Source organism: Schistocerca serialis, chromosome 5 (genome assembly GCF_023864345.2).
Source record: "Schistocerca serialis cubense isolate TAMUIC-IGC-003099 chromosome 5, iqSchSeri2.2, whole genome shotgun sequence".
NCBI lineage: Eukaryota > Metazoa > Arthropoda > Insecta > Orthoptera > Acrididae > Schistocerca > Schistocerca serialis.
Genome location: NC_064642.1, coordinates 551,782,687 through 551,798,951, shown reverse-complemented (window position 1 = coordinate 551,798,951; position 16,265 = coordinate 551,782,687). Strand labels below are relative to the sequence as shown.

Genomic DNA, 16,265 nt, shown 5'->3' with positions numbered 1-16,265 from the left:
GGACGGATGGAAGAAGTTTGACTTATGCAGGTTGCAACGCAAGCCCACAGATCTGAATTTAAGAACGAGGGTGCGAAGGTTGTGCATGTGTTCCTTTGTGCTGCGGCCTGTGACAATTATGTCATCTAGGTAATTAATACAATGAGGGATTGTCGCCGTGACGTGCTCAAAATAACTCTGGATTATCGCTGGGGCACTGGATATTCCGAAGGCCAACCGCTGGTATTGGTAAAGGCCAAACGGGGTGTTGACGACCGCCAGCCGTTTGGAGTCCTCATCAAGTGATATCTGATGATAAGCCTCCGAAAGATCGATTTTCGAAAAATATTGGCCTCCCGCCACGGCGGAGAGCAATTCATCAGCACGAGGCAAAGGATAGGTGTCCACCACCAATTGGGAATTAATGGTGGCCTTGAAATCGCCACAAAGACGTAATTTTACCGAGGGCTTCCTTAAAATAACGAGGGGCGAAGCCCACTCACTAGAAGAAATGGGAAGAACGACCCCTAGGGCTGTCAGCCGGTCTAGCTCTTTCTTTACCTGAGGGCGGAGAGCCAAGGGGATCTGCCTCGCGCGTAGAGAAAGCGGGCGAGCCGACGCCTTCAAAATCTGAAACATGCCCCAGGCCCTCCTCAAAGATATCTGGAAAGTCTGAGATCAAAGATTCCAATGATAGATAGGGAACATCTTTGGAGACCAACTGTATGGTGTCAGCGATAGAAAAACCGAAAGCTTGAAAGGCATCCAGGCCAAAAAGGTTAGCGGAGCTCTCATCACTGACAACAATAAAAGTAATAGGCCGAGTGACTAATTTGTAAGTCGCGTCGGTAGTGAATTGACCCAGTAGTGGAATGAAATGTTTACCATAACCGCGTAGACGCCGGTAAACTGGCGCTAACGGGGGCGATCCAAGGTCGGAATAAGTTTGTGCATTCAACAACGTAACTGCCGCGCCCGTATCTACTTCCAGTTGTAACCAGCGCGACCGAACTGACACCTCGATAAAGAGTTTGCGTGCCGATGCGTCGGGAGCCTGGCCCGATGAAACTTCCTGAATGTCAACGTCCATGTCCTCTGTACCTGCTTCCTTCGAGTCTTTTGAGGCTGAGCGGCAAACTTTAGCAATGTGACCTTTTTTATTACATTTGCGACAAACGGTCCAACGCTGGGGGCACTCTGACCGATCATGATGTATATAGCACGACGCACAGGACGGCAACAGGGGCTGGCGGCCGGAATTCTGTTTACGCGCCGTGCGGGAGCGGCCGTAATGGCTGGATTGTACCGCTCGCACGTCGTCCACCCCAGACACAGTGGACGCGGCCATGCCGCCCTGAACCGCCGCGACGTAGCACCACGCTTCTAGCTGTTGACCTGCGGCATGAGAGACTTCATACGATTGAGCAATGGACAGGACTTCCTCAAGGGAAGGGTCTTCTAACTGCAGGGCCCGTTGCCGGACCTCCCTATCAGGAGCCGAACGAACAATGACGTCGCGTACCATAACGTGGGCATATGACTCTCGCGACTGCTCCGTGACAAAATGACACTTGCGACTAAGACTGTGCAGGGTAGCGGCCCACACCCGGTAAGACTGATGGCGCTGTTTCTTGCATTGATAGAACTCGACCCTAGCCGCCACAACATGCGTGCGGCGGCGATAATATGAAGACAGCAATGAACACAATGCGTCAAAAGACAAGGATGAGGGTTCCTGCAACGGCGCTAGCTGCCGTAAAACTTGATACAGTGAGGGAGATATCCAAGACACGAAGAGAGCACGACATACCTCCGCATCGGTAACATGAAACGCCTGGAAATGCTGCCGAAGGCGATATTCATATGCGTCCCAATCCTCCGCCGTCTCGTCATACAGGGAAAAGGGAGGAGGGAACTGCGCTGGAGCGGATGGCATGGAGAGCAACACCGGAAGCACTTGTTTCATGGTGGCCATGAGCTCCTTCTGCTGCTCAACCAAAACCCGCACTAAATCCTCCATGCCGTGGAGAAGCTGCGAAACCTGAACAACAACGCAACACGCGAAAGAACGACCCTACTCGTCGCCAATTGTGTAGTAACACTGTTCACGTTTACGTCGCACTTCATTTAGCGTAGACCGGGACTGTGTCCTAGGCATGCCCGATGTTAACTGACTGGGCACGGCCCGTGCTGCCTGAGTTGTTGTTGTTGTTACGCCGGCAGAGGTCGCGTCCGAATTCTCGCGTGCCCTCTGGTGGACGGGACTCTACTTGCGGCAACTACCATCCGTGACGCGCCGTGCCGATGTGCGCCTCCCGCGATCTTTCTGGTGGCTACTGCAGTACATTCCATCTGGACATTCAATTAGCCTCCTGTATCTGACTGTGATTTACCATGGCAGATTGCATTGTTGTTTGGCAACAACAAGAAATATGTACACTAATGTTATTTCTCTCTCAACTCGTGAGAAATTACATTCCCAATTTAAAATAATATTCTTTACACTATGTCACACTTATTGACAATCTGCACAATTAGCTGATCATGGTGCGAGAAACATTTATCAAGTACAAAGTATCACTTTTCAAGGTGTACTAGCTTAAATCGATGAGTTTTAATACAGTCTTATTAAGTGAAAGTATACAGAACAGTACTGAGAGAAAACATGAGTTTTTTGCATTATTCTAACGAAGGAGTAATTCAGATACGTACCTGAACAGAAAGCAAAGAACAGCCATAGCTATCCATGTATTTACAAGGGAATGCTTGGATTTTTTTGACATCTGGATTGACTCATGGCAAACAATATAAGTCACAATTGTTGTCACTAAGCAGATTACATTCACAAAGCTTCCAAAATATATTGTGGGATGTGAATATCGAAATTTGGCTCCTGGAAGTCTGGAAGAAGAGAAAGGTATTACAAAGGTGTACTAAGATAATTCGACTTCGTCCTTATTTCATTTATACATGATGGACAGGAAAAGCAATAACCTTTACACTTCCATACATGCAAGTATTTGTCCTTTTATCAGAAAGGAGTTAGCACCAAGTTCTCTGATTCTCCTCAAAAGAAGATTTATCATTATTTTAAAATTAAGCTTCCAGTTTTATTGTAGCATACAACTTCACAAAGAAGGCAGGAGACAAATGTACAGACTGAATGACTATGGTTCACTAAATTATCACTTAAGCACAATCCAGTGGAATAGATGAAGCCACGGATAAATTCTTGGCAACATCTATGAGTACCTGTGTACTTAGTAGTGGCATGTTCAGTATATATGTGGAACAGCTTCAGTGATTTAGGTGACTCTTGAATTCATGTAAGTTTTAAACAGAGTGCATTCTACTAGACACTAATCAGCATGATCATTTGAAACCAGGGAGCATCTACTTTATACAAGCTTCAATACCATGAGAAGGAAAGTTGCTACTTACCATACAGCGGAGACGCTGAGTTGCAGATAGGCACAACAAAAAACCTTTCACAATTAAAGCTTTCGGTCATTGGCCTTCGTCGACAATACACACACACACACACACACACCACACACACACACACACACACACACACGACCAATAAAGCAGTCTGACAATACAAGTGAGCCACATTGAGAGTTAATTGACAAACATTGTAAAAGTCTCAAGAAGATGAATAGAATCCTTCAACATTAGACATAATAGCAACATTGTGAAAACAACAAATATACACAATTTTTAATAATTATTTCATTTGTATTATTGAACAACCAACTTATATCATAGATGCCCATGTCAAGGCCCCATGTCACCTCACTGAATGTAGCAGGTTTGAATTTATGGAGGAAAGAACAAATATTCATCTAGATGGAATGGCACGTCCTGTGCAATTATTAAAGCTTTCTTAAAAACAATCTCAAGACCTATTATCTATCTGACTAATCGCAGCATCAGAGACAACATTTGTCCAAATATTTTAAAGATGAGTGTTTTGAAACAAGTGCTTAAGAAGGGAAGCACACAAGATGTCTCCAACTACAGGCCAATATAATTTATTCTCATCTTTAGTAACAATATTAGGAAAAGGATAGATGACTACTCACCTTAAAGATGACCCACTGAGTTGCAAACAAGTACAACGAAAAGACCATTATAAATGATAGCTTTTCGCCAAAGCCTTCTTTAGCAAAGAAAATACACACACATTCGCACAAGGAAGCACACCTCATCCACACATTACCACTGCCACCAGCTGTTCCAAACTTTAGCAAGACATTCAAAAGTATTATCCTGTCCCAGCTTCAGGCCTTCTTCACAAAATGCAAAACCAGTGTTTGAAAAGAAAAGTAAGGAAGATGTTACCAACAATAGACTGATATAATTAATTGCCACGAGTATTGAGATAACCAGAAGTATTATCCTGTCCTAGTTTAGTGCAGTCTTCACAAAATAAAAACTGCTTAGGGGTTCTCAGAATGGCTTTAGAAAAGAGCTAAGTAGCACAACTACAGCAATCACACAGTTCTCCCATGACCAGTATTGTTTGTTGGACCAGAGGATGCAGACTGCCGGTACATTTTTAGGGCTTCCATAAGCTTTCAACTCAGTAAATCATATGAAACTTCTAAAAAAACTGTAGTAATGTTGTATCAAGTATCCATCCAAGCATCGTCTACCCATATATCTGTTGAATCATAAGTAATGCACTGAACTGACATATAAACTAAATGATAAGACTGTAAACTTTCAATCCACCAATGATACAGTAATACAAGGTGTACCTTAGGGAACAATCCTTGGTCCCTTTCCCTCTCTCATATACATTAATGACATTGCACAACCCATGAACTACCATATAATAAGCTAAGCTGATGACACTTCAGTCTTCTTCTTTGGAAGAGAGTATAAGGAGCTAGTACCTTTCATTACTAGTGATGTAACAGAATTAACTAAATACATCTATGATCAGAACCTCAAGATGAATATCACCGAACCTCAGTTACTGGTATTTAAAATACGCACTTCTCACCACATCCATGTAAATAACGAATGTAACTTCTCAGGAACACAACTGGCACTTGTAAATTACTGGGTGTGTACACTAATAAAAATCTGTGTTAATTTTCTATTTTGAAAAGTTAGTAGCACCTTATATCTTCTTAGCCAATTCATAAAGATAGTTCCTAGCAAAATATTAAAAATGTGCACTATGGAACGATTTATCCTTTTCAGAATGAGATTTTCACTCTGCAGCGGAGTGTGCGCTGATATGAAACTTCCTGGCAGATTAAAACTGTGTGCCCGACCGAGACTCGAACTCGGGACCTTTGCCTTTCGCGGGCAAGTGCTCTAGCAACTGAGCTACCGAAGCACGACTCACGCCCGGTACTCACAGCTTTACTTCTGCCAGTATCCTTTTATTTTCTACGAGATCGAATTAAGTGGCTGTGCAGTTGAGGTTCACCTAAAAAATGTATTGCTGTTACAGAAAAGGGGTATAAGACTTATGCAAGTGATAGGCCTTACAGAATCACGCAGTGAAATGTTTGTACACCAAAAATACTTAACAATATATTATGTATACAAATCTAAATTACTTAAATTTTTATGGGTTGACCAAATGACATTATCAAGTGGAATGATGTGCATAATCACAACACAGATTAAATATAACTACTTTAGGCAAAGACAAAAAATAAAAATAACAGATTGTAGCCTATACATCAAGGATTCAATTTCATTTAACAAACTATCAAATTCTAAAGGGGAATTATTTTGGCGCAAAATCAGAATCTTCTCTGATAGAAAAATGTTCATATTCATTTAACAAATTTTAAGGCATGCTTGTGATATAACCTGTAGCATATCAGCTGCAAAGTAATAAATGTGTAAAATAGATATAAGATGCAACAATTGTTGTGTGTCACAGATTGCGTAAGTATATAGATCCATTCAAATAAAGATTTAAAAAATAACCTCTCATTGGAGCAGTGGATGACAGGAAACTGGCATCGACCTTTTCAAACCAGAGAAAATGTAAATCATAATGTCTGGATAAGGATTTGTAACGTGTTACACTTGACCATGATCCAAGTCTATGACCAAAAACGTGTTTAATGTAAAAAATGAGCTTGTTATTTTGAATGTTGTTATTGTTGATAACCTCGTCTTTAATATTCATTCACAATGTGAGCATGCAGTTAGGTACATTCATCAAGAAACTTCGTAAAACATCTATCTTTATTTTTTTGACATTATTATGATGTCACAATGGTTTACAAAAAAAAAGCACTCTGTAATTTTCTGATAAATACCATGACAGACATCAGTGCCTACCATTTTAAAGAGTAAAATGTGTAAAAGACTTTGACTTAAGAAAGTGTTGAAGAATTTTTTATTTGTTTCATTGTATCTCACTTTTTGTTATGTAATGGGTATCATGTACAACATGGTGTTTATCTTAAAAAGACTTTTAATAACTTTCCTATGGTAGTTACAGGAGGCTTACTGCATCACACCTCTTGTCAGCAAACATGTTTTAACTAACCATCTGCTGTTTTATACATTTCTCAATATCTACTGTGCAGTTGGTGCCGTTTCTTCAGAAGATTCCTGATAATGAGATTTTCACTCTGCAGTGGAGTGTTCGCTGATATGAAACTTCCTGCCAGATTAAAACTGTGCCCCGGACCGAGATTCGAACTCAGGACTTTTGCATTTTGTGGGCAAGTGCTCTACCGTCTGAGCTACACCAGCACGACTCACAGCTTCAGAGTTTGAGTCTCGGTCTGGGACACAGTTTTAATATGCCAGGAAGTTTCAAGATTCCTGATATTTTTCGTATACTAGGGAGATCACTATCATATTTAATTATTTTGGCAGACCAATATTTTTCCAAAGCTGGCTCAATTATTCACTAATAATTGAGGCACAATTTCTCTGTCTTTTCCTTACTTAAATTACGTGATTCTAAATTCTTTCTGAGTTCAGGAGAGTTCACCAGGTCAAATACTTGGGATTTTGGTTTACCTGTAGCTACGGCAGAGAAATGGACATCAAGGAAAAAACAGCAGTGGGAATAAAATGCATGTAATCCCTCAGGGAAACACTCAGCTCAAAATCAATACCAGTGAACACTAAGATGAGAAAATATAACACAGTGATACGCCCAGCATCATGTATAGTTCAGAAACCTTGAGATTGACTAAATGAGAAAAGGATTAACTGTTAATATTTTAAAGAACAGCAATGAGGAAGCTATGGGAGGAAGAAGAACAAGGAAATCTATGTCCTGATGCAACCAACAAAAATCCTACAGAAGCTGGAAAGCAAAAGAATCCAGTGGGTGGGCCATGTAGCTCATATGCAAGAAGAAAGACAGGTGAAAATGACACCTGAAGGGAAAGCAGATGCTAAATGCCCCATAGGACAACCAATGTAGCTCTGGACAGATGACCTGGTGAAGGACTTGGCAGCCCTGTAGATTGATGACACCTGAAGGAGCTGAGCACAAAACAGAACGGAGGCAGTTCTGAATATCCATATTGCTGATATACTCTGTCACCTTTTCAGAAGCATGCATCAATTTGGACTGGTCACCAGTGAAGGCTGTCAATTGGCAATCTTCAAATATATGCTTCATGGCTTGCCTACAGGTCCACAATCATAATTGGAGAAGCTATTTTTCTCCAGTCTGTATAAAGACTCAGCACATCTGCCACATATTGTTTGTATTCAATTTAGGGTAGACTAGGTTTTGCTAGGCTTGTTGAATCTGGGTGGTCTGGTGGTGAGGCAAGGCATGATATGAAAGGCCTGATTGGTCCACTCCTCTATCCAGCAATCAACTAGGTTGAATCTGTTTTCATGCAAAATTGTTGCACTCTTAAAGGGTGAATGGTTAGAGCACACCCTGGGTCTCTTACTGTTGTAGCCAATTTGATGGATTTGTGAAAGAGAGTTGTTCTCGACCTTTCTGAGTTCTCTAATTAGTGATTTCTCTTGGTGCAGTTGAGGAGGAGTTATAAAGTTTAGTGGGGCTACCGAAAAGGATGGTGTTGCCTACTATGCTTGTTACACGGTCCACAGTTTGATTTAGTTAAATATCAACGAGACTAGTGCGAATATTGTTAAGCCAAACCAGTGCACAATACTCTGCTACCAGATAGACCAGACCTAAAGTTGAAGCCCACAGTGGGGCACCTGAAGATTCCCATCAACTCCTGGCAAGCTGCTGCAAGCTATAGTTCTAAGGTCGGCACCTGTGTCCGAAAAGTGATTCTTGATGCTCAGTGATCTAGTTGTGGTGACACTTGAGTATTATGGATGTCAACTGTGGGTCAGTAGTTTGTTCTCAAAGTAAATACTGAGTTCTTTGTTGACCCATTTGATGTTGAGATTGAATGTAAAGATTTCTGTCTTTGTGGCAAGAGGTTGAAATCTCCAACTGCGAAAGTTATTCCCAGTAACTTTCAGATCCTTGGTCAAGACACCCTCAGTGGCCTCTATATCATTACAGCTTATTGCCCGGGCCAAAGTGTCAGAATATCCAAACTTCCAAGAGTTGGTTTCGGGCGTATCAGCCATACAACGGCTAACAAAAAGAGGAAACATAACAGATCCCTTTGGAAGGCCATTGTTCAGGTTAATCTGAGTACTCTATCTGTCACCCATGATCACCTGGCAACAACTATTAGAAAGCTTGGCACTGACGATGATGATGGTAGTTTTTCAGGGGATCACTTTCATGAGTTTTAGTATCATGCCCTGTCTCCAAAATGTCATATGCTGCTATAATGATGACACAGACAGCTGAAGTTTTAAATCATTTTTGGTAGCTCACTTCTACGAACTTAGTTAATGAGAGAACTTGAGCCAAGCAGCTCTGATGATAGCGAAATCCTACCTGTTCAGTTAGGATATGTTGAAGAGTCTGAGGTTTGATCTTGTTATATAGTAATCCTTCCAAAAGTTCGTAAAGCATGCTGAGCAGAACAACTGGTCTTCAGTTTTGAGGGGATTTTTTTTTTTCCTGGTTTTAAAATGGAGGCCACCTTCGCTCTCTACAGTTGATGGAAAACATTGTTGTCTGCAAGATATCGGTGAGACACCTGCCAAGCCACTTTCTTGTGTAATTACTGAAATACATGAGGAATTCTGTATGAATGCCACTGAAACCACGGGCTTTTCCTAATTTCATTTCCTGACAAGCTTGGCAGCCAGAGACAGTGGACATGAGTATGAGTAGTGTCGGCGTGAGTGTGTGTGTGGTGGTGTCTGTTTCAGGACTTTTGACCAAAAACTTATTTAGCAGTCTTTTTGTTGTGTCTGACTGCAGCTCAATATGTCCACTAAATGGCAAGTAGCAATCTATCCTTTTCATATACTGTCATTATTCTATCCTTGATTTTCCATTGTTTGATGCAATCAATGTTAGTTTATTTGTATATAGTTTTAAAGTCCTGATTGGAACAAATAATTGAAGTATTAAAGGTAATCACTCACTGCAGAGGTAAAGCATTGAGCAGTCAACAGTCACACAAATTAGACTTAAATTTTTACTGGTTTGGGAGAACCTCCAGACAAAGGTGCATGTAGTATCACACACACTGTCTAGCATTGATTTCAATCTTGTTTATGTGCTGATTGACCATTCAATGCCTTGAGAGTAATATACTTATGTTTGTACCTGTCCACACTATCATATGCATTGTCAGTCTTCTGCAACAGTCCAAAGTACCCGAGACGATCACACTGGAAGACAAGGAGGCCGTGCAGAAGGTGTGATAGCTGGCAGCCCTTTGTAGACCAGCCACCAGCTCCTTCATTCATGTGAGGGTTCCACCATGCTGGTTTGGGAGAATCTCCAGTCAAGGGTGCACGTAGCATTACATAAACAGGTTCTGTTAAATTTGCCACCTCTATTCCCGCTGTGAGAATATAAAAATACATTTGATTAGAATAACATTTAAAATTATCTATCTGGAGTCTATATCTGTCTACTGCACTTCTCAGCTATACATATTGTCCATCATCACATTTGTTATCCATCTGTGAAGTAGGATCACAAGAACATGAGAAAATATGATTCTGTCATGGTTTTCATCTGGTTTTTGTGGTTATTTGTGAATTCTATGACTTGGAAACTGTTTGTACTTGCTGGATATTTGGACTAGCAGCTGTATTGATGCCCATGTGCATATTTACATTTGAGATTTCTGCCTGAAAATACGAAACACTCAAAATTGCAACTGTGCAACCGCAAAAAACAAAATAATTTTGAGAGCAGAAAGCATAAACAACAACATTTAATAATTTATGTTACAATCTTAAGAACAATGCTTCAGTGGAAATAATCTTTAGCTACGTGATACAATGAGACTGTTTTGTCAATAACAACATACCAGGAAACGTAAATGAACATAAGAGCCTAGTTAAAAATTGCTGCTTATGAACTGAACTTTGTGTATGTGTATGCACACACAACTTAGTAAATAAACAATTTTAGATCGTTTCAGAATTTCTCATGATCTCTACTACACAGAGTTAACTGCAAAGCAAGACTTTTATTTCATCGGCAATATTTAAAAATCTGGTTCCTTCTCTTTCTGACATCACAATTAAAATATCTAAGTTTAATGTAATCTCTCTCTCTCTCACTCTCTCTCTCTCTCTCTCTCTCTCTCTCTCTCTCTCACACACACACACACACACACACACACACACAATGATTACAATCAATGAAGTGCAGCAACAGCAGAAATTCTTTCTATACTATCAGTGCTTTATTTCTACTGGGTAGAAGAAATTTTCTTCAACAGATCTCTCTCTGTCAACTATCATTAGTTGTCGAACACTAGTCATCTGGACTCTGGAAGTTTCCTTGCTTCAGAGTCATGGTACAGAGTTACTGTTAAGTCCAACTTTTGAAGTGTGCCACATTGCAGTAGCTACATACAATTTCAACAACCACTGCCTGGACTCTACAACATTCCTTTCGTACTAGCAGCGTATGGGAAAACCCTGTAGGTAGAACTGGCTCTGTACTTAACAAACTTTATGAATTTCACTTTTGTGCAAGTCTTCATTCTCAACAAATGAAATACATTGATCATCCAATGAGTAACTGAAAGGAAGTAACATCACATGTTTTAAAGTGGCTTTTAATTGATTCAACTTTTTGGACTCTGAGGTAATTCACTTAAAATATCTCTGGTTCACATGAATCAGGTAATGTTATAAAAGAAATGCATTATAATGGACGGAAAAAGGGATAGTTGCACATCAAAAAGAAGCAGCTAGTAATTAATGTTGATGTAAGTTACACAAAACCAACATAATATGTAACAGAAATGAAAGTACTAACAACCACCAATTACAGAAGGAATAAGGCAGAAGAAACAAAGACCCAAAATAGTAGTCGATAAAGGATTTGTTGAACTTCTGAAAACTTACACTTCTGCCTACTTACATTTGGATTGACTACCTTGAAGTGAGTTACATAGTAGATCCATGGAAGATATGCCAACGGAACACTAGTTCCTGCGGTCTCTTCATAACAAATCTCAATGAAACCATATCTCTAGTCAGTCTAAACTATATTTAATTGAGAATACATGTAGCAGTTGGAAATTTTATATCTTGATATCTTGACATGGCTATCTGTACCCAATGGGTTTCATATATATACTAAATCCAGTTATCCACATCATATATATGTGATGTGTGCCCAAAGCTGTAAACATGTTTTTCAGATAATATCATATGTTGTGCAACCTCATTATTCAGGTGTTAATTCTCAATATGATGACTATAGTAAAGTATTCAGATTTGCTGAAAACCAGGTTAATGTAAACAACTGCAACTGTTGCTACAGCATGTAACAGTAAATTTCAACTCAGCTAATCCATAGTTTTGAAAATATATACATACACCATTAGAAAGAAACTTTACTGTAACATGTTTTAATTTTTCAGAGACTAATTAACTAAAAAGGTAATTGGTACTGAAGTTGTGATATGCCTATAACTGATGATGTTTTTTATGCCATTGCACCTATTTAATCCCCAAGTTTTACACTACACTTTCATTGCCCTAAATTTTCAGCACCAAATGACATCCTTCATTAATCAAGTAAGTCCCTAAATATGGCAATTGTACTCATAAATAGGCAATTCATGGTGTAGGTATACAAAATAGTTCTGTATTTTTTTTTACTTGTTAATTAACCATTTACTATAGCTCATTCACTCTAGTAAATCTCAGCCTAGAAATTTTATATGAAGAACATGTACTTTTTAGAATACTAAATTATCATAACCTTCCCTTCCCAAAAACTTCCAGTCTGACACCAGCAACAAAATGAGTTACCTCAACGCATTGTGTCTGTGTCCAGAGAGCAAACGAGCAACATCTATGTGAAAGTTCACTAACATCTGCATCTAGAAGTCCACAATCATGTAGTCAGATTGTTGCCTAAAAAGTACTCAGTTAAGAGTTTCTATGTGAATTAATGCTCATTCAGTCTGTATTATGCAATGAAATGTTTAGAAGTCCATTCAACATCATAACTGTAACAGTTAACATTGTCGCATCATTTCTTCTGTTAATAACATGTATTAGTGATATATCTGTGTGAACTTGTTTGGTTTTTGTGAGCACAGATTGTGTCACACTAAATGTTTATGGTGAATTTAATAACGAAGTGTGTTCAACTGAAAGTATCTCTGTAAACTTCAATTTATGAGATGAGAAGATTCATGATGTGTTGCCACTGAAAATTATCACCAATTGGGTGGTCTAGCCTGGTTCTGTAGATATGCGAATAAAAGTTTTAGTGAACTGGTCATCATACAACAGGCCAATTTAAAGCTGATAAATGTGTGACCCACTGTAACTAAGAAATAGTAGTGCTGCGTTCATTATTTGTATAATATGGTACACCACCCAAAAAGTTTTCAGTTCTGAGTCAACAAACTTATGTGCTAACTAGAAGACCAAGAAGATGCAGTTCAAACCATGTTAGTATAGTTTCAATGTCAGTTTTGATTTATAGCCTTTCCATACTGCCTTCATAATGTCTGTGGCACCTTACCGTATTTGGTTATGCTGTTATGTTCTGTTTTCAGGAACACCTGATCGTTACAGTCATTCTATAGGATGATAGGCCTATGTTGTAACTTACATAGCTACAATATGAAAATGCCAATATAAGCTGAAACTAATTCCATATACATGATGCAACAAACGAGAGGTCATGATAAAATTAAAATTACAACCTTGATGGGAAAATTTGAATTGTGGTACATATGACTTCAACGCACTCTTACTAGAAGACTGTAAAACATTAATAATATGTCTAATGGCAAATATTGCATTATTTAACATATTTATTTGTGTTATTGCTAATGGTGGTGTAACTGAATTAAGGACAAAAGAGTTACCTAATTTGGCACCAATGACACATGATGTAATATCTCTTTCTGGGCGAGACGAATTGAATGGTATGCTAGGGAAAAGCCAGTTATTTTCGAAGACGGACACAAGTAGCTGCCTGGATGATGTAACTGAGTGTCCTTGTTTTTCCAGCTGGTAAAAGAGTGTACTGGGAACCTGAACAGAAGCTTCGATCACCTGAAAAATCATAAAGAAAAATGTAAATATGTTAATAAATTTTTTATTTATTTTATCCAAGGACACATTTTAGAAGCAACAAGCTAATATTTAACCCTTCAGTTGCAAACAAAGTATGTAACATAAATTAAGGAACACTAATAAACCTTGACTATGGCAGTATTTTGCTGTACACCGAAAAGGGAGAAAGAAATCAAACAAATGGTTAACAAATTCTGCAGATTTGGAACTCTGCTCTATTGAATATGTTACGGTATAAGGTATTTCTTGTAGGTCCTCCATTTTCATATTTCTTAAGCACTTACTTTTACATAAGTTTAGGGTAATATATATCTATGATGTCTAATCAGGCCTGCTTCACAATTATGTTATGCATAAAATATAATAATACTACTAAATGATAAATCTTACAATTAGACTTTGTATAACAATAACCATTGAAATCAGACAATGGAAAATCCAGGACAGAATGCAACAATATTATGAGAAGGAAAGTTGATACTCACCATAGAGCGCAGATGCTGAGACACAGATAGGCACAACAGAAAGACTTTCACAATTAAATCTTTCAGCCATTGACCTTTGTCAACAATACACATACACACACACACACACACACACACACACACACACACACACACACTTGTGCAAATGCAACTCACACACACGACTGCAGTGTGTGTGTGTGTGTGTGTGTGTGTGTGTGTGTGTGTGTGTGTTGTTGACGAAGGCTCAGCATCTCCGCTATACGGTGAGTAGCAACTTTCCTTCTCATAATATTGTAATAACCACTGAAATATTAATAAGAGTATTGTGATAATAGTTATTATTATTATTATTAATTATTACACAGCATCTCAATGTTGGTCCTCAAGTGCCCTGTACACAGTGGAAAATGTTTTACTTGACAAAAAATTAACGCACAAGACAGTTCAAAGTAACAAACCTCCTGCATCAAACCAACTGCATGTAGCACTATGACTGCAATTGGCTAATTTGTGTACAGCTTTGAGATGTTGACTTGCCCATCATAAACTAATGAAATTTGCACCACGTACCCAGGATAACAGATATATGATTTGTGATTAGTTAGTGTAGAAGTAAATTTGCCACCTGATCTAGGCTTTTGTACCAAATACTCTTAACAGACGACATCCTCTTTTTTCTTTTTAAAAAAGAAGTTTTGTGGTGAGAAAGATCTCTTGCTAGAACTACATAGCTTTTTATTTCCCACTTTGTGTAGTCAGGGTTACAAAGACATAGCAGAATGCCAGCATATAACATGATTTGTAAGAGAAGAAAGAAGCAAAACAATTCTCAAAAACAACAGTACCCATTCACACACAGATTTTCAAATATTATACTTGCAGAAACACGGTCTATCGAGGATCGAATAGCTGTTAAGACCCTCAGATCTAAATCAGGCATGAGGTATCCAGCTAACAGCACAGTTCATCTTGAATTATTTATAGTAATTACATTTTTAACTAATGCACACCTGTGCAGTGACCCTGGACCTGGAGGTTAGATGATTGAAATACTGCTGAATTTTCACTGCCATTATTTGGCTGGCAAGGGGAGGAGAGCTGATGGTGTAACGTTCCCGATTACCAGTCTTTGCACCAGTGTCCTGGATTAAATTCCAAACTTCTCTGCAGTGCTTCATGAAGTGAAGGTGTGTGACCTTGTTGATAGGGATCCATCCACTGGATGGGGATTGGCCCCCTTGGTGGTTTTCGAGAGGAACAGGCCATGTGCCAGCACTGGGTTTCAGTCTCTCCCTTCCCCTTATCCACAACAACACAAACCCAACACTACACTGCACACACACTCATCAATCACCCACATGAAACAGATGCACAATTGACACTTCATAATAAGTTGATGGAAGGCAAAGGCAAACCACCTCTACCAGGACCTTGCCAAGTGTGGCAATGCAGGATTCCTGCACCTGCTCCCTTGCGCTTATTTCCTGAGTATGGGGCCATCCTGGCTTGATATTAGTTATCTTGGCTTGATTAAAACCATTCTTTTCCTCTTTGGAGTTCAGGTTTCTTTTCTTTCAAAATGGTACTTGATTTCGGTGTTGTTATTGATGAGCTGTGAGTCTTACTATTAACCCCATAACATGTAAACCATTGCCCATATGCTTTAGGTCCTTAATTCACAATGGAAACTATAAGTGCAATTGGTTACACTTTTAAAAAGAATATCATCAATAAATCTGTTACATGTGTTGTGGGAGAAATGAAATGTACATATACTCTCACAACTAAATTTTGTAATATAGTGTACAAATTAACCAACAAGCATCCAGAATACCTTACTGCTTACTCCTTGCCTGGTTGATCTATGGTCATCTCACTTTTTTCTGGCATTTCAGTGATGCATCTACATGGTACAGACACAGACACATTTGTTTATAAGCTTGGGGACAACTGTGAATGTACAATTGCATAAAAATAAATCAAACTATTTTTCAGCAACTTGACTCAATGGAAACAGGTCAGTAGAGTTTCTTCAAGATACATTTTTTTGGTGTAAGAGGTCTTTCAGAAAATAACTGTATTTTATTTCAATTTTACAGATAATTCATCCTCATCCCCTTCAAAGGACTGCCACCCCATAGCTCATACTTTTTCCCAGTGGTGTTTCTCTTTCATGGAGCAGTC

The 16,265-nt window shown here is 39.1% G+C and overlaps 1 protein-coding gene across 3 annotated transcripts in view; it reads right to left on the bottom strand.

Moving 5' to 3' along the window:
• LOC126481023 (adhesion G protein-coupled receptor A3) overlaps positions 1-16,265 on the bottom strand; it is a 195,824-nt gene that overhangs the window by 35,732 nt on the left and 143,827 nt on the right. For all 3 annotated transcript variants that reach the window (XM_050104484.1, XM_050104485.1, XM_050104486.1), the window contains 3 exons: positions 13,404-13,593; positions 9,650-9,890; positions 2,692-2,880 (listed from right to left, as the gene is read on the bottom strand). In XM_050104484.1, coding sequence (XP_049960441.1) covers positions 2,692-2,880; positions 9,650-9,890; positions 13,404-13,593 — 620 coding nt within the window. The remainder of the gene's footprint in view (positions 1-2,691; positions 2,881-9,649; positions 9,891-13,403; positions 13,594-16,265) is intronic.